Source organism: Danio rerio, chromosome 12, assembly GCF_052040795.2.
Source record: "Danio rerio strain M-AB ecotype USA chromosome 12, GRCz13ab, whole genome shotgun sequence".
Taxonomy (NCBI): Eukaryota; Metazoa; Chordata; class Actinopteri; order Cypriniformes; family Danionidae; genus Danio; species Danio rerio.
The window spans coordinates 25,163,361-25,189,847 of NC_141032.1; the positions used below are offsets into that span (position 1 = coordinate 25,163,361).

The window sequence follows — 26,487 nt, forward strand, 5'->3', positions numbered from 1 at the left end:
CCATTTCTTATCAAATCACTCTTCTCTTGCTTGCACGCTTGCAATATGGAAGATACCAGATGCACACTACTCCTCCCCAGCTTCAGGGGGCCGCCGCTGGAAAGACGAATCTCATTATGAAAATACAGATCTTTATGAAAACATGCCCTCCCCCAAACTAGCAGCTCGCTACTCTCCCAAGTCCACCCGCACATCATCTTCCTCGGGGCATTACAGCACACCAAACTCCACCAAATCTCTGTCTTCTTCCTCTGCTGCTAATACTAACACTAACCAGGTGACTAACCCAAACTAACACAGTTTGTTTTAAAGGTACAGACCTGTATCTTATTTTAACTTTAATAAAAGACAATGTTTTTACATTTGCTGATCAATTTTGAGATTTTTTAAAATATGCTTTCATATTAGGCATGGGGTAGTGTAAGATTCTGACGGTGTGATAACCTTGGATAAAAATAACATGGTTTGATAATATTATAATTGTATTGTGACAATACTGCTTTAAAAAAATATTTTTATATGTCTGGGTAAAAACAAAACTTTTTTCCCCCCTTTGAACACAATATGTTTTATTTTAAGAAACATTTATAATATTTTGTAGCAGAAAACACATCAGGCGATTATTGGCTTCTGCTGTCTTCATTAGTTTCAAAAACACAGATTTCTTTACGATTTAAAACGGCATATTTGGACATTTTCTGCCGAAGATACTGTTATCCTAAAAAACAAAAAAGGGAAAAAAAAATCTTACAAATACCTTAAAAAATTTTACCGGTTTTAAAACCTTGACTTTTCCAAACCGTGCTATACCTCGAAAACGGTTATTGTCCCATGCCTATTTCATACCATGTTTTTTTTCACAAAAATGAAAAGAAAACACAAAATACACTTTTAAGTGTTTATTCCATTGATCGTAGAACTACAGTTTATAGGCAATACTCAAATGTTTGTTTCCCTTATTATAGCCAGAAATGTAAAGTTAATAAACATTTTTCTACATAGAGACTTCTATTCTGAAAGTTTTTATAGAGGTGATTGCTCGTGTATGTTTTATACATTACTTAATCGCTCGCTGTATTGTAAAAAAAAAGTATATATACACTGTAAAAAATTAAGCCAGTACAACAAAAGAAAAACCCTACATAATCCTTATTTTCTTTTTCTTTTTCTCATTCACTCAATGTTTAAAATCATCAGGTTTAAAATCATCAGCTGCACTGACCTCAAATTATTTGTCAATAATACAAAAAAAATTTACTTAGGCTAAAATATGATTATTAGATTTCTGGAGAGGTGAACTACTCTGTAACAAAATATTTTAAATTGTGCCTACTGAACATTTTTGTCTGTAGAACTGGAATGCCTGAGTTGAGTGAAAAAAAAACATAATCCTTATTTTCTTTTTCTTTTTCTTGTGTACTTAATTTTTTGAAAACATTTGCTCTGACCTAAAATGTTTAAAGTTGAGTAAACAAAAATCTCTTTTGGAAATTAGTACCTAGAAATAATACATTAACAGAACAAACAAACATAGTTTAGTTGAAAAAAAAACTTATTTATTATAACTTATTTATAACTTATTTATATTTATTAGTCACAGAATTAGAAACAGAACAGGAGGCAAAACAATAACGGTAAACAAGACAAACATGGCAGGACAAACAGGGAAAAATGCTTTGTAATGCTTCACAGGGGAAAAAACAAGACTCGGCAAAGAATCTGTGAATGAGGTGTCTTTATAGTCCTAGTAATCAGTCCATCATGAGCTTCCAGCTGTGTGTATAATCAGGGACTGGTTCCTCCATTTGAATTATAGTTTGAACAGTTGATTTGCCAGTTAATTATTACAGAATTTTACTAAGTTATTCAAATTAAATATCACATTTACATTTGATTTCTCATTTGAGAATGCATTTTGATCTCATTCATTCTTTTCGGCTCAGTCCCTTTATTGATCAGGGGTCGCCACAGCAGATTGAACCGCCAACTTATCTAGCACATTTTTTATGCAGCGGATACCCTTCCAGCTGCAACCCAACACTGAAAAACACCCACACACTCTTGCTCACACTCACACACACTACGGCCAATTTAGCTTTTTCAATTCACCTCTAGCGCATGTCTTTGGACTGTGGGAAACCCGGAGGAACCCACATTTTGATTTATTATTTGGAAAATATATATGGAAAAACTTCTATATGTGTATACATCAGTTAAATAATAGTCCACCTAACAATCCACATGCGTTAAGCGTTTATTTTTGTCGGACAACCCCTAAAGATAAATTACAAATAATAATGAATAATAATTTAAAAATATGTTAATAGTATTGCAGTAGTATTTTGTTGTTGTTGTTGTTGTTAATAATGACAAATGTTATTATTGGTGTTACTATTTTTTTTATTGTTGTTGTTGTTAGGTGTAGAAATACTGCAACTTTTATTTAAAAGTGAGGAGCTCTGAGATTAACTCAACTTAAAGTAAGAAGTTGACTGAAGCTTTTTTGGTTGCTCACAAAACTTATCTTTTTAACTTAATGAAGAAAATTTTGATTTAGGTCCAGTAAATGTTTTTACAGATTTACAGAAACCAACACACAGACAAAAAAAAAAGTAATTTAAACTTTTTTCAAGTTTGATTTTTTACAGTGTATATTTATATATTTCTTTCTGAACATTTCAAATTTCTTTCTGAAAAAGATTTCAGAAAATTACACAATAAAAACATGTTTAAAAATATGACCTTTAACTTCTGAAAATGTACTCCTTATACATTTAATTCCTTGTTTTTATATTTATAACAATTCAAAAATCAATATAAATAGTAATATGTTTGAGATTCTTGATTAAATACAAAATGTATTGTCATAACGGTGTATCTTGGCCTAAGTTAATATTATAAACAAACATATCATGGAAATAAAAACACAGAACACAGTGCATGCATTATGGACCACCCAGCACCAGAAATGACTGCCTTTGATCTATGTAATATCCTTGTCTGTGTGGCTGTGGCCTTGCATAGATTTACTGAGCCCTTAGTTTGCTCTAGGTTCAATTTTATAGGCTGGGGATATAAAAAAGATGTTTGATGCCAGCTATAATGTAACTAAAAAAAAAAAAAAAAAACCCTTTAGCAACATGTGTGGTTCAGTAAATGTGGTTTGCAGCAGTCACCTTTGAAAAAGTATTTGTATGAAGTTGTAATCTTAGAACTGAATCACAAATGACATACTTAAAATATAACAGGTGTTAACAGTGAAATCCTTATATGTCAGATGTTTGTTAGCAGCCCATATATCAGTTTCTTTTATGTGTGTGTGTATTCAAAAGTTCATACTTTTTTTTTCATCCAATCAGATGAAAGGGAAGAAAGGCTTGATCACCAATGGTTTCGGTGCAAAGAAGTTGGACAAGAATCAACCCAAAAAGGCCAATGGCATTAGCAGCACTCTGCCAGTGAAGCGTAACAACTCCAGTAAGAGATTTTAACATCTAGAACATATCTGACTGATAATCTCAAAATGATCCCTTGCTTTCTTTAATAAGTGGACATTCGGCTAAAACTAAACTAAGCAGACATCAAGTCTGCATCCATTTTCCTTGCTATTACACCACTAATTTCTTTCAAGGAAAAAAAGAAGCCACACAGATTTGTGGAGAATGCTGGTATGTGGAAATTGCAGTGCTGTTAGACAGCAGTGGATCTGTTGACATGCTCTTTATAAACTCAATCACCCCAAATTCCATTTCCAAAAGGCAGCCAGTCAGTCACATCCTAACCATCCAGTGGCCATTTAGGTGAACTCACAAATATTTGGATTCTGTATATTCTGCCTGCCTTTTAATCTGTACTTGCGGCCCCAGAGGTCTTTAATGCAATGAAGTGAGTCCAAATGTTAAAAACAGAGATTTTCTAATGGTTTCTTTTGATTCTAATGCATCATTAACCTTCACAGGTGTAGATCAGTATAAGTACGGGAAAAACAGAGTGGAGGCAGATGCCAAGAAACTCCAAGCCAAAGAGGAGGAGCTGATGAGGAAGAAACAGGAAATCCGAAACCGCCTGACCCAGCTGAAAAAAGACAGAAAGGACCTCCGCACTGCTTTAGAGAACAACACAGGTGAGGATCAACTAAGTCAACTTACTTGTCCATTATCTTTTTCATGGTTAATGATGAACAGGGTTCAAGATAACAAAAAATACTTGATGCACTACTACTAATTAGTCCTCCAGGTCATTAAGGATGTATTTAAAGGCATGGATTGCCCAAAAATCTCAATTCCATCATTATTTTCTCACCTATTTCTCTCCTAATCGATGAGTTTTTTCTTTTTCAACACAAATACAGATATTTTGAAGAATGTTAGTAGCTGGTACCCATTGACTTCAATAGTATGCCAGAAACTACCATTCTTCAAAATATTCCTATGTGTTCAACAGAAGAAGGAAACTCATACAGTTTTGAAACCACATAAGGGAGAATAAGCAATGATTTAATTTTCATTTTTGCGTGACCTATCCCTTTAAGACCTGTTTATTATTGCCCTAGTAGATGAGAAGAAAACATCCTTTATGGCTTTAAGGGCAAGCCCAAAAGTGCAAAGCCCAGAGCTCTCTTCTCTAACACTGTCAGTGTTTGGGGTGGTGTTGGCCTCTCGCAGAGTTTCCACCCATTTGCCACTCATGAATATATCTTTATCAGTTCAGCTGCCAGCATGCTCTTTCAGGACAGCAGGTTAACTGCCTCTCCATCATCAGATTTTAAAACTGATTTTGCTTTCACAGCATTTTGCAGCATGGAAACCTCTACCAAACATCACTCCTTGGGATCTGAAATCTATAGAATCACATGATGGAATTGCAATCGGCTTGTTCTGAAAACGTAGCCTTATATACATTTCTGGAGATTGCAAATTATGTAGCCAGAAGTATGCATCCCTGCATTTCGTCTATAAAACAAGCTCTACGGGGTGGTATGACGCAGTTTATTTTCACACTTACTAGCTGAACGCTTACCTCCATTTTGACAACTTAAATATTTTGAAACCTATTTTAATTGCTCAATATTAATAGCCCCTTTAAGCAATACCTATTTTTGATAGTCTGCAGAAGAAACTACTGTTATACAATGACTTGTCTAGTTACACTAATTAAGCCTTTGAATGTCACTTTAAGCTGAATACTAGTATCTGAAAAATACCTATTAAAATATAATGTAATGTCATCATAGCAAAGATTAAATAAATCAGTTATTAGAAATGAGTTATCAAAACTATTATGTTTAAAAATGGGTTGAATAAATCTTTCCATTAAACAGAAATTGGGGGGAAAGGGTCGCTAATAATTCAGGTGGGCTAATAATTCTGACTTTAAATGTATGTATACATAGTTATTTTCCTCCCTGTAAATAAGGAAAGGGAAATAAATACAATAGAATAGAAATATTAAACAAACTGCCTTAAGCATCTTCACTGTAAGAAAAAAACATTAGCTACAAAAGTCCTTCAGTCAAGAGCAGTGAGGGATTTTGTCCTTTTGTTGTTTGATTAATGATAAAAACAGTTGGCAGCAGGAATATGGCGCATTGTCACTTTAAGAATAGTGCAGCTCTGATATGGTTTCTCTTTCACATGTCTTTTGATTTTCGACTTGTTTTATTTATTACACAAATGAGGATGAATAATCATTAAACACAGCGCTCTGACACAAATGTGCATATATTTGCACTTGCATTAAGATGCAGTTAGATGTATGTGCTCTGCTTGTCTCTGAGGCTAAGCGCGCACAGTTAGCTCGCCATGTACGTCGTCAGACTTGAGATGCAAAGAGGAGTTGACCACGATGACGGGGTTTGAGTCTGGTGAAGAACGGTTCCAAAAAGTGGGTAGACAAAACAGAAGCCAAAAAATAAAATAAACAAGTAAATAACAGGGTAAGAACGTAGTAAAATATGAAAATGTGGTAACAATCAGGTGAGGGCTTTAGATTTTGTGGATTGCTTTTTAAAACTTTTAAAGCTTTTTAAAAATTTGGTTTAGGGAAGTGGGTGGACAGGTCAATCTGTGCTTTTAAAAACGTTATTGGTTGGGTTTAGGGAAGATGAAGGGTGGGTCAGTCATTCAGTCAGTCAGTTAGTCGACAGCGGTGGATTTATGTGAGAACAGCAGACGGGAATGGCACTAACAATAGAAATATGAGATCTGAAAAAGCGTGCACGTCAGCCTCTGGTGAATTCACGAAAAACAAAAACTGCAAAAAAAAAAAAAACATTTGGCAATTGGTATTTGGGAATCTCCAAAAATGCATAAAATGGTACGTTTTCAGAATAAGCTTGGGTTGTGGAATTAGGTTCAAAACTTGTCTGTCTTATTACAATATGTGCTGCCCGCTAGGGTAAAGCAGAAGCAGATTCAATTGCTTACAGTGGAGCTTCAGCTGCTTACAGTGGAGCTTCAGCATCTTTTGTGGAAAGAGGCAAATAGCAGCCATTATTTCTGGTTAGATAAAGAGACGAAGGCGGGTTGGGTTTTATTCTAGATCTGAACCACCATACTCATTAGAGTTACCCAGACGATGACACCGTCAGCTCTGTGAAACTGCCCCCAATAGTGGACAACATTTCACAGTTGCCCTTATATGAGCTTATCATCCTGTTGTTTTTGAAGACTTCACTCCTGCACCTCTTCACCCCTATACCTTCACTGTTGTGGAGGACGCTGAATATGTTTAGTCCAGCCCAGACTCATCACACATTTACATCTACCTTTACTCATTTAGCAGACACTTTTATCCAAATTAACTAACAAGTAAGGATAAAAGAAACACTTCAAATCATCAGAGAGTCGCAGTATACAGTATACTGTATAAATGCTACGATAAGTCTAAGTTACTAAATATACAAGTAAACAAAAATATATATAATCAGTGCCATCACACAGTGACATTTCTGATATTATATCTCTTATTGAGGCATGAGTATTGATATTGATTTGACCTCACTCCACTAGGGGTTTTGCATCCTTCAAAACGCTTTTAAAGGTAGTAACATGATGGTTGTCATGAGAAGAATTATTCCCGCTTTTCTCTCATTTCTGCACATTTCTCTCAGTATGGTGATATGGGTATACAAGTTCCCATAGCATCAACAGCACTGGGTTGAGTTCTCTCAGAAGTACAAGATGCAATAGCTGCCATTTCAATAAGTGCTGTTATGAACTCACCTGTTTTATTCCCCTCAGCTAAGCGTTCCCAGGCATCTTTGACAGAGAGGCTTAAGAAAGTGGAGGATGAGTGCAAACTGAAAGAGGAAGAGCGAGTCAGTCTGGAGCTGGAGTTGACGGAGGTCAAGGAGAGTCTGAAGAAAGCTCTGAATGGTGGTGTCACCCTGGGCCTGACCATTGAACCCAAAACAGGCAGCTCCAGCCCACAGGTCTGGAAAAGCCGCAGTCATTACTCAAACATAGACATGATGTAATACTAACTCTAGGCTTGTTTTATGTTCCGTTAAAGCAAAGTAAGTATCAAATGTGTCTCATCTGTCTTTAGTCTCCAGTATTAATGAGGCGAACGGTGGACAACTCGCCCATTTCCAGCTGTAACACCAGTGACACGGAGACCTGCTCTCTGCCGGTCAACAGTGCGTCTCTGCTGCGCCGCCAGACACAACAGAAAGCCTCACCTGTGCGAGGTCACGTCCTCAGAAAAGCTAAGGTCAGTAAACATGAGAGTTATGTATATATGTATTACACTAGGTGTTAATCACACTTGCATTTGAAATAGTCCCCTGTGCACTCACAGTTGTTGTTGTTGTTGTTGTTGTTGTTGCAGGAATGGGAGATGAAATCTGGCACATAAGTTCACTTTTCCACAACCTTTCACTTTTGTTGTATCTATTTATTTAATTTTGTCCATATATGAGTGATGTTGAAATTGAATTGACTGAACCATAGACACAGTTTTCCAAAAAGAACTCTTGACTGAATCCAGTTCCCAGTGCTGCTGTTTTGTTATAATCATTATATCATTGGACCATGCTTTTACTAGAGCAATTAATTTACATGCATCATTTCATTTTATTTAAAATTCCTAAAATATGAGGAAAAAAACACTAATAATTTCTTACAATTGGGTCAAGAGCAATGCCACAATACCAAGTTACGGTAGTAAATACCCATACACTTCTGTTCAAAATTCATATTTTTAAGGTAATTAATAGTTGTTGAGCAAGAATACATTAAACTGTTCAAAATTGGGAATAATAATACAAATAATTAGGTAAAACTTTAGTTTTAGGACCAATTCTCACTGCTAACTTTCAGCTTATTTCATATCTGTTAATATAAAGGCTGTTTGTTTGTACATATAAAGTACATCCCTAATCCTAGCCAATAACTAAACCAAACTAAGCAACACAGGCTCATTCTGAAAACGTAGCATTATAAATGTTTCTGGAGATCACAAATTATGTAGCCAGAAGTACGCTGCATGCTGTGCTGTTGTTAAGTATGCTGTTTTTAGAATGAACTAGACGGGGCGGTATGATGTCTTTTTTTCACGCTTACCAGCTGACCGCTTACCTCCGTATGGCTAGTTTTCCTGCTGTTACCAGTTTGACCAGTTAGTTCACCATGTATGTCGGCGGACTGATCTGAAAATGTAGTAAAAATCAGGCAAAAAGGTCAATCAGTGCTTTTTAAAACACTATTGGTGGGGTTTAGGGAAGGAGGAGGGTGGGTCAGTTGATCGGTCAGTCAGTCAATCAGTCAGTCGACAGCGGCTTTTGGTGGATTTACGTTAGAACAGCATGCACGAATGACACTAGCAAGAGAAATTTGAGATCTGAAAAAGTGTACACAGCGCCCTCTAGTGGATTTTTGAAAACAAAAACCGAAAAAACGTTGCTTCTGGGACGTATTTTACAATCTCCAGAAATGTATACAGCGATAGGTTTTCAGAATGAGCTTGGGTTGAAGCTACTACCATAATAACTATTAATAAGCAGCAAATTAGGAGTTTATTAAGGCAAAAATCATTGTTAATGGTTTGTTAATATTGAGAATTGTACCTTAAACAATGAGTGTAGCAAAAAAAAATTATGTTACAAAAAATAGACATTAAAGAATGTAGTAATGACTGCTGAACATTCAGCTTTGCCATCACAGATAAATGATATATTGACAAATATTTAAATAGAAGTGATCAAATATAATAACATAACATAATATTACTGCTTTTATATTTGAGATCAAATAACTGTAACTTATTAAAAATACTCATTTCAAAATCATAATGACCTCAAAAAGTTCTAACAGCCAATCATGTGTTAGCACAAAACATGGGACATCTCAGATGATGCTCCATATCTCACAACCTAAATATAAAATGCACAAAACCTCAGTGGTCTCGGAAATCACTTAAAAGTCTATAAAAGTCTGTTTCTTTCTTCAACAACAAGCCATTAATGGAAGACAAAATCTCCCAAGTATTTATTTGTAAATGTTTAAGTAAATATAAGCCTATCTGTGTGTGTCTGTTAATATTTAGTAATGCCTTTCGTTTGGCTTTACACTAGTTGTAGAGAGCAGCTTCGAGATAAATGTACATGACAGAACGTGATCATTCAAAGCCTGTTCTTTATAGAAAAAGTGTAATCTGTATGAAAGTATTTTACCAGTCTCTCCTCCTCCTCCTCCTCCTCTGTGTCTGGCCCATTATTTTCAATCCAGCGGTCTGGCCTTACTTTTGGCAATGGTAACTGCAGCCCATGGGGAACAGGGCAGCTCAGGCCAGGGTGTGTCCTCTGCTGGCTGACTGCTCTGGAAACTAGGCCCGAAAGTACAGCCACGCTTCCCCTTCATCGGACACACTGCACAGAAAACACTGCAAAGACACACACTGACAGTTAAACATGTACTGTATGCTATCATGAAGAAGCGTGCATATGTGAACTTTCATTAAGCTGTGCAGGTGTAGGAGCTGTAAGTAATCTGTGTTACATTTGGTTGAACAAAAAGAATGTTTTATTTGGGCAGAAGAGTGTAATCCTGCTTTGTTTTGACCACTCAGAGTCCAGCCAACTCACGTACTGAAAAATGGTGCTTTTAAGCGATGCTTAAACCGTTTACTCCTAACTCAGCCTGATTGTGGAGTTATGGTGCTTAATTCAGATTGACTTTTGTATTAATGTTCAAGGCACATTCATAGCATTTTGTTTATTGTGCGGTGAAGCTTGACTTGTGATTGTAGCTTCACATTGTCAAGCTTCTCTACACGCAGGGTCTTGTGTAAATATATTTCTCCTTTTCTACTTGGACCCGAAGGTATTCAGAGCTTACTCTTTGTCTAGTGGTTTTGTAAAGGTCAGCACTGGATGAATATTTGGTCTGAGCATATTTGTAAAAGAGAAGCCTCTTAGCGACTTAAAGGGATAGTTCACCTCAAAATGTAAATTCTGTTTTGATTTATTAATCCTTCTCTTGTTTTAATTCTGAGAGGATAATTTGAAGAATGTTGGAAACTAATGAAGCCATTGGCCTCCCTAGTTTTAGATAGGAGCTATGGAATGTGGATAAATGGTGAGTACATTTTCATTTTTAATCGAACTGTCCCTTTAAGTCAGCTCAAAGTAGATGCTTTACTCGTTCTGCACAACTGCTTATTCTTTGATTACAATGATTCACTAATTTGTCACAACAAATGTAAAATAAAACTTTGGTTAAGTCAGCTTTTGGTCTCACTTAGCAGAAATATGGAATGTGAACTGTTTCGCTTTAAATGTCATTTTGCTTTGAGGGTGGGAGCAAGGACGCCTGTTTGTTTTGCACCTTATAGATATTACTCAAGTTTTATTTTGATGATGACTGTTGTTAACTTGACAACTAAAGGACTGTACATAGAAATAATTAAACTGCTTTTAAAACAAATCCTGTGTGTACTGTTTGTTTTCACTGTAAATCATAAACATTTCTTGGAAATTTTGAAACCGTAATTTATTGTATTTTCACAAAATCCTCCAAAGACATTGGCTGTTGTGATATATGGTGTCATTTATTTACAGTCTCACTGACTAGGGGTGATTTTCACAAACTTAATTCTCAGTTAAACTAGTCTGACCAACTAAAAGTTAACCAAGATTAACTTTTTGTATGACTGATAAAAAAAGAAAATAAAAGGTGACTGACTAGTTTATGCAATTAGCCTCTGTTGATTCATGCCACCCATTGTTGTAAATACAGTATACAATACTGTATATATACAATATATTATATATATTGTATGCCAGGACCTAAAATTTGTTTTGTATTTCCGTATTTTGTTTTGTATCATTTGTTCTGTTCTCATAAAAAAGACAGAAGAAAAATGAATACCATATTATAACTAAATAATAATTTTAGTAAGAAAATGGAAAGGGGTAATAAATAAAATAGAGGAATAAGAGTTAAAAGTATAAATTTGGGGCCAAAAAAAGATTTACTAAAAAAATTAAACAACTAAATTTTTAAATTCTGAAGTTTTTAAAGTTGTAAACAGTTTTTTGGTTTAATAAATGTTTGCACTAATGAACATAACGACACACTGCAGATTCAAATTCTCACACGGAACACTGGCGACCTCATGTGACAAAACATACGCATTTAAAAATATACGTTTTTATTCTGGATGTTTTGTGTAAGGATAATTATATATATATAAAAAATGCGCTTGTTTTGTGTCTTGCATTTTGGTATGTTTTAAATACTGTAAAACACTTTAATAAAAAAGTCTGCATGACATAACAAAAATGTAGCCTTTGATATGTGCTTTTTATTTTATTTTTGTGCATAATTAATTTACAAATACAGCAAAAACAGGCAAAAAACTAAAATTCCAAAAATAATTGATATTCCAAAAAAAAAAAAAACACAAAGCAAAACAATTAAGACAAAATCAAATGGAAGACATTCACAAGATGCTAAAAAGAGATTTAAAATAGCTTACAATAGACAGAGCTTTAACATTTTTACAGCTTTAAGAGACTTCATTAACAGAATAAGTTTGTTGACAAAAACCTTGTATAAAGGAGGAGATTTTGAAATTAGGCATTTGTGGATAAAGAAATTTACCATTTAAAATAATAAAATTAACAAAATTGTACATTTATTTATCACCATTTTCCAAATAACAAATAATTTCTTTTGCATTCAGTGTTATCAACATATTATTATTATTATTATTATTATTATCATCAGAATATTCAGATTAACAGTCTTGCTAAAATAATTGCACACTCAACAAATAAGTCACAAAGATTCCTCATGGTTTTTACAAAATGAACAGTCTTTCTCGATATCTGAAAATTTTGATTGGTGCTTTCTTAGTTATTTGGCAAGGCTTGAGATCAGACTAGAAAATTGATTAATATTGAGGAAGGAGGTCAATGCGACTATGGATGTAAATTCTGCATTACATATAAAGAAAGTAACAGATATAGCAGGGGTGAATTCGGGAGCAAGTCAAAATAAAAGAGGAAAATAATAAAGTACAGTGGCGATAGGCTACCTAAAAAACTTCTTTGCAAATGCCAGTAGCTGATCTGCAGGTGCTCTTTAGTTTGACAAAGCTAGTCAGTATGAGACAAAAAATATTTAATAATACTCCAATCTACAGACTACTCAAAAACTCCCAACTCAGGTTTTATGGCAGCAAAAAATAGATAGCTTTTTTTTTAGATATCGTGCTTTATATTGTGTATTGAAGAGTACAAGATTGATTTATGGAAGTGACTAAAACTGGAGAACTTTTAACTTAGGACTTTTAAGAGATGGTGCGCAATTTTCACAATCAAGAGATAATATATTCTAACTTATTATCAGCATTAAATGGTTTTTACAGTAGAGATAATCTTTAAGGCAGGACTTTCTGTGTGAAATTTGTACAAAATCTATACTAAAATAAAGAGAAACACAAGTAACATTTTTAATGAATGTCTCCTCACAGTAGAGGTGAATGAGGTGCAGAGAAGCTGACTTAAACTTGCTCAGTTAATGCAGTTGTTACCAATCATTGTTTACTTCACTTTGTCAGTTTATGGCGAAGGGATTGATCCAATAAGCCTATTGATGGAAAGTTCGCTAAAAAATGTCATGCTCCCTTGAAAAATTATTTTCAAAATACAAAAATAAGGTATTTTATTTTGGTTTTTTTGGCCGCTGTATTTTGTCGTTTATTTTGATACACCTAAAATTGAGGTATTTAGCATTTTATATTAAAATACATTTCTTTGTATTTTTGCCTAACTCTGTTCTTAGCTGCTGCTGAAGTTTCTCATGGGCATCATTTCAGTGCACTCTAGATTACTTTGGCACGTGATGTCTGTTACATTTCTCGTCGCTTAATAAGAAGTGCCAATCGTTGTTTTTAGTTGAGTTTTATAATTGATCGTTAATTTATTGTTATAAGTGTTATATTTTAATTGTATATATTTGGTTTATTAAGTATATAACTTTATTTAGATTTTTGTATGTGTAAGGTAACGTTTAAAATCTTGAAAATATAAAAAATAAATAAAAATAACAATTATGCTTTGTAATTTATGAAGTAAATGAACTTTCCGCTAGAGGGCAGAACTGTGTACCTCAAATGTTCCCATCATCGACAGAGTTTATCCGAAGAAGAGAGAAACGTTTAGCCCTCGGATGATTTTTTCTCCTTTCTATTTGATTTGTATTTACACCGTCAGTGTTTTTGCTCATAGAGGCATTTTCCGGTGAAAATGAATGATGATATATTGACCACTCTGAAAATACTGATCATTGGCGAAAGTGGAGTAGGCAAATCCAGGTATGAGACTTAAAGTTACAGATTCCAGCTGATAGAACAACAACAACAACAGCAGCAGCAGCAGCACATACACTGCATGAGCTTCTTAATAAAACAGATTGTTTTGGATTAAAAAAATACTCAGTATTTATCAACCGAGAGTATTCAAGGATACGTGTTTTCTTAAATACCACATCCAGTACACATTTGCAGATGTGTGCGACTCTCTCTATGCGTTGTAAAGAAAGTGTAATTCCTAATGCGAAGCTGCCAAGGTTAACCATTTTTAATTTCCTCCCTTCTCTTTCTTAGTCTTCTTTTGAGATTTACTGATGATACATTTGATGCAGAAATTGGTGCAACAATAGGTAAGTCCATGTAAAATGATAAATGTTTAAAAATAAAGTAACGTTAATGATTATAAAGGGTCTAACACGCTAACAAAAACAGTGGAGCAAAGTTAGGTATTGAGGAAATGTTGGTCCTATATTCGCTCATTTTGACTTTCTCCTTAATAATATCATTTCAGTATTCTTTGCAAATTCTAAATGGTGAAACCGTATTTCAATGACTATAAAATAACAGCATTGTTCACGGTCAATTAAATAGTGTTAATGTTGTTTTGAAGTCATACTTGAAAGTGATTTCAGACTGAATATTCAAAGTACCGTGGTAAATAAAATACAAGAATAATAATATATAGTAGGAAGCATGTCATTACCAAAAACCAACTTTAACTTATCTCTATAAGTGAGGTAAGGTTTTATATTCCCACTTTCTGACTTGCTTGTCAAATAATTCAGTAAAGCTGCATTTCATCGTCAACAATTTAAAGCTTTAAATCAAAGTAAAAAGTTGAAAATCCTTAAGGATTGGCAATAAAGGCACAGTTTACCCAAAAATGAAAACTTTTCCATCATTTACTCATTTTTCAGTTCTTCCACAAAGGAAGATATGCTGACGAATGTTGTACAATAGAAACCATCGACTTCAACAGTATTGTTTGTTCCTATTATGTATGTCCCTCCAACATTCTTTAGAATATTTTGTTTTGTGTTCACCAGAAGAAATTAATAGTTTTGTTTCTCATCACTGGCTTGCTTGGTTTGGCACTTGTGGCACTTGGCACTGTGGAGCTGCCCATCGATTTGCTCTTCAGTGTTTGGACTTTCAGCAGTGATAATTAAACCACACTAAGCTGAACTTAAAATCTGAACTGACAGTTTCAATTGACCAGAACTTCAATGTTAAGTTGCTTTGACATAATCTACATTTTAAAAGCGCTGTAGAAATAAAGATGAATCGGATTGAATTGAAAAAAAGTTTAGAACCACTTGAGTGTGAATGAATAGAATGACAATAGTGTGGAAATGTAAATTTTTAGGTGAAAATCCCTTTATATATTGCAGCACTGCAAATAATGTAAAACAACAACAAAAATAATACGCTTCAGCGTTTTTATTTACCGATACAAATATCCAAACAACCTTGGATCAAGATATTTCAGATATAAATATGAAAATTAAGTTGTGCTTTGTTACATATTAAGTGAGTTTATGCTTCAAGCAAAAACAAATATCTTGTCAATGAATTGTAATAAGTGTCAAAGTCTGAGAAAAAAAATGTTTTAAGCACATTATCACAAAAATCAAGACCTCATTTTACATAATAAAGCTCCTTTTCTAAATCTTAATCACTTCGAGTTGGAATTAAATAAAAGTTTTCTCTTCTTATTTTTATATGTTTATAGTAGTGTTAGTAATAAATTAGGAATACAGTGCTCAGCATCACACCCCATTTTGAAAATAATTTTAGATGAATATAGGCAATACATTTTGGCGTATGTAAACAACAGTTTTATTAAACAGATATATTTATTAAAATAATATTTTAGTCACCAAACATATTTAGAAACTGAAACATAATACAATTACATTTAATTACAAAATTTCAACTAAGTTTTTCTTTTCTTTTCTTTTTTTCTGCTTCTCTTGATTTTTCCTTTTTTTTAAATTTGTATTTAATATTTTTTCATACCATATAAATTTGGCTGTACTAGTTTTTGGACCATTATCATAAGTTATTTTGTTAGATAAGCTCCAGATTTGGCTTCAGTACTGACTAATCTAATATAAATGCACAAATGTAATACTGCACAGCTTCCTGTTACAAATATGAATTTAAAAGAGAGATTTGTGAGGGGTGTACTCATATATGCTGAGCACTGTATGTGCACTTCATTATTTTGTAAAATTTAATTTGCCCTTGCAGTCTTTAATCAAACATCACAACCTTCTCTACCCTTCGATACAACATTGCTTCACTTCTGGTTAGATGGAATGTTTTTTGGGAGGGGCTATCAGGGCGTATCTTGTTTCTGTCCTGCATTCATCCATTCCTCAGTCTTTCTTCAATTTGTTAGCAACACCTATATTTCAACAATCCAATCAGTTCCCGAAGGATGAAATCATGCACCTCCCTACATTTGTTTTTTAAATTTTTAATGGATGTACATCAAGATTGAATGAAAAAAGGTGAATCTTAACTTTGATGCATTCACCTTTAATAATCATTAAACATTTGTAATGGAAAACAAGACAAAAATACTGATAAAGAGTATTACTTTTTTACACAATGGTCAGAAGGTCTTTGCATGGTACCAAAAAGTAATTAATCTTCGATGATGACACCTGTAGAAAACCTGTTGACTTATAGTTTGTTCTTGGTGTGTGACGTATAGATTTTTTTACAGGTCACATATTTGTTGTGTAAGCACGAGAAGCTTGCTTTCCTGGTTGCTCGGTTAATGACAATCTATAAAAACAAATATCTTCTGATTACCCTGAAGCCAACATCAGTCACACATGCTGCTCTAGATCTGGTTTTACTTGAAAACCAACATCACATTCATCGCTCAAATTCTAGACCTAAATTTAAAATTATGAAAATCTAAAAGTGCATTTATTCATGTTAAACATTGTTCAGGGGCTACATTAACACTAATGTCTGTGCAATGAAAATCAACACATGATCCACTGCTTCTTATGTTGTGGAAATCCATCGGTTGTCAAAGCAGTGACACATTAAAAATTGATATGTGTATGTGTGACCGCCGTTTTCGTTTCAAAGCCCTCCAATCCAAACCAAACACATCCAGGTCTCCCTCTTCCTCTGGTAAATCTGTCAGTGCTGTGCTGAAATTCGGCAGTACTTCATGCCTCCAGATCTTTCATTCACAGAGTGCTGAGAGATTTATTCCCCCGTCGTCTTTACACATACTTTCATTTTTCTTTTATGAATGTAAATCACTTATGTTTGTAAGTGATGTGGCTTTGCTGAGTGATGAGGCAGGTGGTTGATTCGTCCTATTTTCTTTTTTATCTGTACGTATTAAACCCACAATTCCCCGTTCTGCTGTAAATTTTGGGATTTTTAGCTTTAGTCACTCTGGGCTTGTTGCCTGACAAATATCTCGGTCCATCAAAAATTAAATCGATCTCACTATATATGTATGGTTTTACCATAATCCTCATAAAACTTCTGGACGGTAATCTTGAATTTTTACAAACGTTTAATCTGTCCATCTAATTATGACAGTATTTATGTAAAAATCTACAAAATTAAATAATTATTTATAATAAACTAAAACTGATGTATATATAAAATGTAGTTACATTTTATTTTATGTAATATTTTATTGTAATATTTTATGTAATAATTTATGAATATAAAAATAAAAATAAATAGTAAAAACATAAAGAAAAACAATTATATAAAAAAAGAAAAAGTAAGAATACAAGTAAACTCACTAAACGTGATTTGTTTTTCATTCAGGTGTGGATTTCAAGGTGAAAACGCTGGCTGTAGATGGAAACCGAGCAAAACTAGCAATCTGGGTAAGAAAGCAAGTGTTTTATTTCCTCCTGTCTTATACATGTGGAGTTTAGAGCAGCATTGCCTTATGTTTTTAGAATGATAATAACTTATCCACCTTTTTTGTGCATTATTTTATATTATGGGGTTGTCTTTGTGCTTTTTCTATTTTTTTACTCTTTAACCTGCACTTTTAGAACATACATTTTTACCAATTTCTTCATTTAAATTGTGTTGCTGACACCACTCTAGCTCAACCTAAGGACTGTTAAACTAAGTCGATATAAGTTTGTGTTTTATTTGAGCAAACTCGAGACGGAAAGTTGGTTTTAATCTGGTTTCAACACCATGGTAACTTGCACTGCTTAGCTAACTTGCTCCAGAACAGGAATTATTCTGGGATAGAGATTGCAAACTAAAACTGCACCAGTCAGTTGGGAGTAAAGTAAAGTTTATTTGATGTAATAAACCCACTCCTAGTCCACTAGCATCTTTTTTGCGTCAAATTAAAGCCTTTTACAATGAATCATTTCTGTTGCTAATAATTTATTCATGTGGCTTATAATTATTTATACTTTTATTATGTTTGAACATTATTTATTTAAATAGGGCTGTGCCGATAAATAATATTATATCGAATTGCAGTAAAATGTATGTCAATAACAATAAGCTCTGGACTTTATTACTCTATTGGTCTAAAATCCAATCTCACAGCAGAAATGTAGAACAATGGGAAAAGTGTGTTGATATTAGAGACGTACCAAATTTTCTACCACTAAAAACTTATCAGCCAAAAATATATTAAGCCATTTAATGGACCCTGTAATTTTTGTGACTTCAGCCATTGTTGGGATACTCTTTTTAAATCTGGACTCATTAACAACTTATATTGTCATTGTTCAATATGAAAAATAATTAATGAGATAGCATTTTTTCTCCCAGCCCAATATTCAAATAATTTTGACTTTTAAAAGTGGGGGACAGCTGAATAAGATCCAAAAGTTTATGTTCATATAATTATTAATGACCTGTTTCTAAATGGTCTGTCTGTAAAAGTGAGGGGGAAATATCCCCCGTCCCTCCCAGTTGCTATACCCCTGATAGCATTTATACATAAAGCTTTTAAGCTGTTGGTAAACCTATAATATTAAAATCAGTTGATTGATTTGGATTTAATTAATATTATTCCTTTAAGTTTCCTTTTCAAGCTTTTGCTGAATCAACAATGGTTATTACTTTCTTGAAAATATGTTTCAATCCATCATATAAAAAAACAAAACAATGAAATCTCTTCAGCAGAGAAGTGAATTGCTCTTACTTACTTCCTTTTTTTTTGAGTAATCTTTAAAACTGACACTCGAATGTGATGTTTGATTGGCTGTTTGCTGAATGTGCAACACCTCCAGCTGCATGTGGTTCAGAGTTGTTCACAAACTCTGTTGTAAGTTTACAGAACATTTATATAAAGCATTGTGAAACCACTTAACCTGATCCTAACCAGGTTGGATTTGTTTGGTTTTGTCAACTCGAAACTTAATCTGCAACTTGTAGTTTGTTCAACTCATTTTGTGCAACAGGCCTCAGATGGTGACAATGTTTAGAGGTAAACAGGAACAGCTCATGTTGTAAATGTTATTTTAAAATAATCTGTAGATCAAATGAAGTCCCTTAGCAGAATGTTTGTAAGAGTCTCTATAATATCAGAATTTGAAACTAGAAATTGACAGTACAAAAGAGATTAGAGTTAATTGACAATAATAATAACTCTCTCATCCGATTTAGATATTTTCATGTGCAAAATTAATACATCATATATTGTAAATATATAATATATTTATGCATTATTAACTTTATTATCCAATCATCTCCAGGAAAATTACTGTATACGACAAATGTAACAACTATATAATGTCAAACTCAGTTCCTAGATTGCCGGAGCTCTGCACAGTTTAATTCCAACCCTAATTAAACACACCTGATCAAACTAAGTCCTTCAGTCTTGTTTGAAACTTGCAGGTAAGTGTGTTGAAGCAGGGTTGGAACTAAACTGTGCAGGGCTGCTGCCCTCCAGGATCTGAATTTGACACCCCTTAACAGTTCACAGTGTTTCAGTTGTGCACCACAAGATGGCAGTGTTTCCTAAGAGAAAAGCATCTTTTTTAAATATATGTAATAATAATTCAAATAACCATTGTTACTTCTTTTTAACACCATTTCTCTTAAAGGCTGATTTGTTGTGTGTTTACAGGATACAGCAGGTCAAGAACGTTTTCGGACTTTAACACCCAGTTACTACAGAGGAGCTCAGGGTGTCATTCTGGGTAACTGTTCACTGTTATAGTAATGATTAGCATTAAAATATCAATTCCAATTGTTGAATAATCCGATGTTGTAATTTTCTGTTCACATTGTGTCTTGTAGTGTATGATGTCTCTAGGCGAGAGACATTTGCTAAGCTGGATAATTGGTTGAGTGAGCTGGAGACGTACTGTACAAGAAATGATCTTGTCAAGATGCTAGTGGGAAACAAAATCGATAAGGTGAGTTCCACTTATATTACTGCTCACTCTCAAAAAAAAAAAAAACACCTGCCTGTGTATTAAAACCTGACATGGAGCAGCTTTCTGCTTGGCATTTATAATATACACGGCACCATATGTGTCTACAAAAAATCTTTATGGATAAGCAATGTAATTAGTAATAACAACTAATAAGAATAGCTCGTGCCCCCTTTTCCCCTAATGTACACTACTTTACTGTACTATTACTGCATTAGGTCTTTTCTACTATATAAATATAGAGTTACATCTTGTATTCAGTCTTTTGTTTATTGTTGATATTTTTGATTATTTGTTCGGTCACACTTTACAATAAGGTTCATTAGTTACTCTTAAGTAATGCATTTACTAACATGAACAAACAATGAACAATACATTTACTACAGTAGTTATTCATGTTAATAAACATTAGTTAATGATAATACAGTAGTTCATTGTTAGTTCATGTTACCTCATGGTGCATTAAATAATGTGAACAAGCATGGATGTTAATAATGCATTAGTAAATGTTCAATTATGATTAATAAATGCTGTACAAGTGTTGGTTATGATTAGTTCATGTTAGTAAATGCATTAACTAATGAACTTTATTGTAAAGTGTTACCATTTGTTCCATATTTATTATTGTTGCTTGTGTCTAAGAGCTACCAAACAAAATGACAATACACTTCTAATTATAAAAAAAAAGATGTTCTTGAAATGCTGATTTTCTCTGCAGGATGATCGTGAGATTGAGCGAGAGGAGGGCCTGAAGTTCGCAAGAAAACACTCCATGCTTTTCATAGGTAAGTCATCTGTAGGATGTACTTTGATGAATAACCCGAGCCCTCATTATTCACTAAACCGCAGGCTTTAAATAGTCATACATTGCCCTTTTACTTTCCCATATTTCATTTCAAGATTCATTACTTTAACACATGGAAAAATCCGACTTTTGACGTCAGCTAGTTTATTCAACTGCTGTACTACACACATGCTGCTATTTTTAAACACTCGGGCCCATTCACTAAAAACAAAGATTATGTTATTTAATTGAGAGGATGGATTGTTTGTATGAGTTGTCGTTCATTTATTATGACAGCAAATTCAAGTCAGACTTCACAATGCTCTTGAGTTATTTCTTGTATGATGGTAGCAGTGCTGTATATGTGTTTGCGGGTGACGTCCTGCATTCTTCTGCGCTGTGGGTTTGGTTTGCAAGTCATGTGACGCACCTCATGAGTGGGGATGTAAGCAGTAATCTGTTTGAATTAGCCGTGAAGCCCTCACACCAAATGAACTCTGCAGATGGACAATATGGCTAGAGCCCGTGTGCTGGAGGCCAATGGTTTTTTTTTTTCTTTCTCAAATGTAGTGTTTCCTATTCCTTTCTACTTTCTGCAGTTTTCTTTTTAAATTAAATGTGAACAGTTTATTGCTTCTTTGCACATAATTCACCATGCATTATTTCCATTATGGCAGCATTTACATAAACGTACACATTTGTAAGTTTAGGGTCACGAAGTTTATGTTTTAAAAAATATATATAAATTTTATTAAGCAAGTATGTGTTAATTGTGACCGTATTTAAAATGTAACAGAATATCTATTTATCTATCCATCTTACACTTTTTCTGTTTTCATAGTTAGTGTTTTTTTTATTTATTTGTTTTATTTATTTATTTTATTCTTATTTATAGTCTTTTCTTAACAGTTGCTCATTTTGGGTTATAGATATTCACAAAAACAGAGAGAACAATGTCAATTGTTCAATTTTATTTTGTGAAGAGCCAAGATGGCTTTGTAGAAAAAGCAAGATAGAAGGTTCCTCGGAAGTTGATGCTGTTTGTATTTTTGTAAAAGTGTTGAAAGCTCATTTGAAAATAGATTTTAATTATTACAGTTTATTGAGTGATCTTAATTTTTTCCCAATATATGGTGCTATAAAGATGTGTTTTGTTCTGTTGTAGAAAACAATTAAGTTTTCAACAATTTGTTCTTTTAGGATTGTAATATTTTGTTGATTTCTTGTAGGGCTGCACAATATTGGGAAAAAAAACTGACATTGCAATACATTCATTCATTGCGATATGAATGAAATTTCAGCAGATGACTTGGATAGCTATGTAAAGAATTTACATAAAATATGCAAATAAAATAAAATGATTTATGATTTTCTGACAAGTCAAATGGTAATCAAAAGCAGAAATTAAATAATCAATGTGTTTTTAACCTTAAAAACACATGCAAATATTAAACTTTCACTCTCAAGTTTTTGTTTTTTAAATATTTCCCAAATGATGTTTAACAGAGCAAGGACATTTTCACAGTATTTCTGATAATATTTTTTTTTCTGGAGAAAGTCTTAGTTGTTTTATTTTGCCTAAAATAAAAGCAGTTATTAATTTTTAAACACCATTTTAAGGACAATATTATTAGCCCCTTAGCTATCTTTTCCATAGTCTACAAAACAAACTATCATTATACAATAATTTGCCCAAATACCCTAACCTGCCTAGTTAACCTACATTAACTAACCTAGTTAAGCCTTTAAATTTCACTTTAAGCTGTATAGAAGTGTCTTGAAAAATATCTAGTAAATTATTATTTACTGTCATCATGACAAAGCTAAATAAATCAATTATTAGAGATGAGTTATTAAGACTATTTTGTTTAGAAATATGTTGAAAAAGTCTTCTCTCCATTAAACAGAAATTGGGGGAAAAAAATAAAAAGGGGGTGAATGATATATATTATTTAATTATGAAGACAATTGTATTATGTCTTACAAGAAACAAACTATTTCAGTCTTTTTAATTCAAAATCACAGACTTATTTGTCACCATTGTACTAGCAATTTTATGTTAGGCAATTTTATAGTACATCTTTTATTTTATGAGTACTCTTTCTTTCTTCCTTTCCTTCTATTTAATTTTCGTATAGCGCTCACAATTCATCACATCCTATTCTCCAGGTGTTACAGACCTCTTTAGTGCACACTAGGGTATATACACTACCCGACAAAAGTCTTGTCATCAATCCCAGTTGTAAGAGTAACAAATAATAATTTGACTTCTAGTTGATCATTTGGAAATGTGGCAGAAGGTAAATTTGTCAGATGAATCATCTGTTGAACTGCATCCCAATCATCATAAATACTGCAGAAGACCTACTGGAACCCACATGGATCCAAGATTCTCATAGAAATCAGTCAAGTTTGGTGAAGGAAAAATCATGGTTTGGGGTTACATTCAGTATGGGGGTTTGCGAGAGATCTGCAGAGTGCATGGCAACATCAACAGCCTGATTTATCAAGACATTTGTGCTGCCCATTACATTACAAGCCACAAGAGAAGGACAAATTCTTCAGCTGGTCAGCTGCACAATATTAACTCCTTTCCCACTGCACCAGGACTTTATATTCTATACTGTCCATTATTTCTGTTAAGTGACAAGACTTTTGTCTAAGCAAAGTCAGATTTGCTGTCCTAATTAAATAATTAATAATCAAGCCATGATCATATTTTATTTTGCTAAAATAAACATAATCTTCATATAAGCCGCTTCTGATACCAAATGATCAACTAGAAGTCAAGTTAGTATCTGTTGTTCCTAAAACTTGGATAGACGACAAGACTTTAGTCAGGTAGTGTACTCATCTCTCTTTCTCTCTCTATTTCACCCAGAGTCCAGTGCTAAAACAAGGGATGGTGTCCAGTGTGCCTTTGAGGAGCTGGTGGAGAAAATCCTGCAGACTCCAGGCTTGTGGGAGAGTATGCATAAGTCAAGAGGAGTTGCCCTGTCTGAACTCTCTGAAAGTAGTCAAGGAGGCTGCGGGGCGTACTGCTCACTTCTCTAACACGCACACTGGTGTTTAGACAGTGCAGGTTAGATTAGTTAACCCATACAAAGGATACATATGCCTTTTTGGTAAGTGTATCCCCGCGAGCACACAAACAAAACTTTCATAAGTATTAATCATTTAACAGAGCTGACAAAAACAAAGAAGATGGCTGGAAATAGATAAGCTTTTCTTGTGTTAAAATTCATTTGACGATTTTTATCGAAGGCATGCTGATCATTTGTATTCAGGAGGGGGATAAAAAAAAAAAAAAAAACTTGATTACTCCATAATACCTCAGATCAGTTTGCTTCTCGGTTTGTATATTGCTCGTAATGTTTTACTTTGTTTTGTCCCAGTGCCTGTGTTTCTTATTTAGGAAGAGGTAAACACTCATCAGTCTAACTCGACCTTTCAAACTGCTGGAATGAGCTCTCAGTAGAACACAGATTTCCATCAACATGCCCTCTCTTGATGTCTGCAACGTGCGGAACTCCGTTCTTTCTTTATCTGTCCATCTTTGGATCCCATTTTTTCCCTACTGTCAGTCACTTGTTAACTTTAGTTCCTCCCTCTCTCTCACTACATGTATCTGTCTTCAATTCACTTCCACCATTCCCTCTGTTTCTCCACTGAATAATAGAGTTAGCAAGCGTTTGGATCTGTGTTTTACTGCTTTTATTGACTTGGGCCGCCCACTTCAAAACATGTTTTTGAAGGGTTTATAAATCAAACATATTGGCGCAATGAATCTCTCTTTTGTACATATAAACAGAGGGTAAAACTGGCTAAAAATAAAACTTGCCTTCAGACTTATGGACAGTGTAACATGTCTGTCCATCATAGAGAAGAAAAAAAAAAGATCCTCACAGTGTGACTATAGATGGTTTTTACGCACAGAGAAATGGAACAAAAGAACACATTTAGAAATAATAAATGTTCATCCCAAAAATGCACGGCACTTAATGGCGATGCCAAATGAATATTTCCATTCTCCCGGTTTAATCTGGACTATTTGATCTGGACTATTTAGTCTGTTCTGTTTGCTTTAGAGAAACATCCAGGGGGTCCCAGATGTCGAGTCTTGTATTCATTGCTTAAAAACTGGGTGGTAAAGTCCTTTCGAGAGCCAACTTCAGTTATAGCAGTTTTAGAAAGTGTGTGGCACATGTGGAAGGAAACGCAGGGTTTGAATGCACACCCACAGAAAAGTCCTCATTTTTGCATTCCTTTTTACTTGTTTTGATATTTGCTGATAATTAGAAGCTGATTTATGTATTGGGTGGTTTCAAGTTGCATGCAATATGTCTTATGTGCATTTTTAGGGCAGTTATATAGTATCTAATTGTATATTTTTTTCACTATTCATCATCATATAATTCTATATGAGAGTTAATTGCCATTGATTGAAGGACTTTTGGTTTAGGTTCTTCACTGTTTTATGGATATTTATGTCCAAACCTTATGAGTATAATACACAAGAATGAGTTTACGCAATATTGCCTACTGTTATTGCACATTAATTACTCTATGTAAATATTTGCTTATGATGGTCATAAATATATTGTAATGTTGATGTGTGAGTCTCTGCACTATAATGAAATGACAATATTTTGTCTTTGAATACCTTCTTTCTTTCTCTCTTTTTCACATTCTCTCATATTTTTTCCAGCAGTGAGTTCTTGTTAAATATGACCCACCACAGGAATGTATCTCCAGGCCTCTGCGATTTCACCGTTTCCCGTTACATTTCTGCGTGAATGCTGTAGTGACTGAGGTGTTTGCTTATTCATGCGTTCGGTCGTCATCTTCATATGGTTTCCGTGATCATTCAATGTGTTGAATCCAAATTATTGCATTTAGATGGACAGGCAGGTTGGGTAACCATAGAGATTGCAGGTTTTCAGGTTTTTCTGCCCTTTGACCAGGAGGTGTGTAATTCCTAGATGACAAATGAATGTCTGGCTCAAAGATCTTTTTGGATGCAAAATTATTTGAAGAAAGTTTGTGTCGATCATACATCAGCTCTGCTTTGCGGTGTCTGTACTCTATTGTTCTTATATGACTGCTAGACCTGTAATTCAGTATGTTGAATTTCTCCTCTAAATGCTCCCACCTGCCAGTTTCACCTTTCTCTTGGATCAGGAATGGATATTCCAGGCGCAATTTCATAATTGCTTAATATAATACTGAGGCCTAATTTCTGCTTAGGGTTAGTAGAAAATCTTGGTTTGGAGTAGTTTTCTAAGTATCGGTGTCCAAATTTTAATATTTGCGGGTGACCAACCATTCTGGTCTTTTCAGGTTAATTGTGTAAAGCTACTTCTTTGGATTCTTTCGCACATCTTTGCTGAGTTTTTAACATAGCATTATTTTTAGGAAGAAGTGAGTTATAATGTGTTTAATTGTAAAAAATCTCATACTTGATGTTTTTTA

General features: G+C 33.9%; 2 protein-coding genes across 8 annotated transcripts in view; both read left to right on the forward strand.

Moving 5' to 3' along the window:
• Window positions 1–10,925, forward strand: part of afap1 (actin filament associated protein 1) — a 95,546-nt gene extending 84,621 nt beyond the window's left edge. For 3 of the 6 annotated variants that reach the window (XM_087276264.1, XM_087276263.1, XM_087276267.1), the window contains 6 exons: window positions 53–277; window positions 3,360–3,477; window positions 3,959–4,123; window positions 7,242–7,432; window positions 7,549–7,713; window positions 7,831–10,925. In XM_087276264.1, the coding sequence (XP_087132390.1) occupies window positions 53–277; window positions 3,360–3,477; window positions 3,959–4,123; window positions 7,242–7,432; window positions 7,549–7,713; window positions 7,831–7,857 (891 nt within the window). In that variant the 3' untranslated portion in view covers window positions 7,858–10,925. The remainder of the gene's footprint in view (window positions 1–52; window positions 278–3,359; window positions 3,478–3,958; window positions 4,124–7,241; window positions 7,433–7,548; window positions 7,714–7,830) is intronic. The other 3 variants (XM_087276266.1, XM_087276265.1, XM_087276268.1) reach the window with 1 other exon arrangement.
• A 2,719-nt stretch (window positions 10,926–13,644) lies between these two features.
• On the forward strand, window positions 13,645–25,627 carry rab18a (RAB18A, member RAS oncogene family). 2 transcript variants are annotated; one of them, XR_015503281.1, is made up of 7 exons: window positions 13,645–13,821; window positions 14,113–14,168; window positions 17,635–17,696; window positions 19,922–19,994; window positions 20,095–20,213; window positions 20,950–23,257; window positions 23,799–24,351. XR_015503281.1 is itself a non-coding variant. In NM_206830.1 (7 exons), the coding sequence occupies exons 1-7, from the start codon at window positions 13,754–13,756 to the stop codon at window positions 24,067–24,069; spliced, it is 618 nt and encodes a 205-aa protein (NP_996661.1). In that variant the 5' UTR covers window positions 13,661–13,753; the 3' UTR covers window positions 24,070–25,627. The 2 variants fall into 2 exon arrangements, 1 of the variants encoding a protein (NP_996661.1); NM_206830.1 differs by having other exon boundaries at window positions 13,661–13,821; window positions 20,950–21,016; window positions 23,897–25,627.
• The last annotated feature ends 860 nt before the right edge of the window (window positions 25,628–26,487 follow it).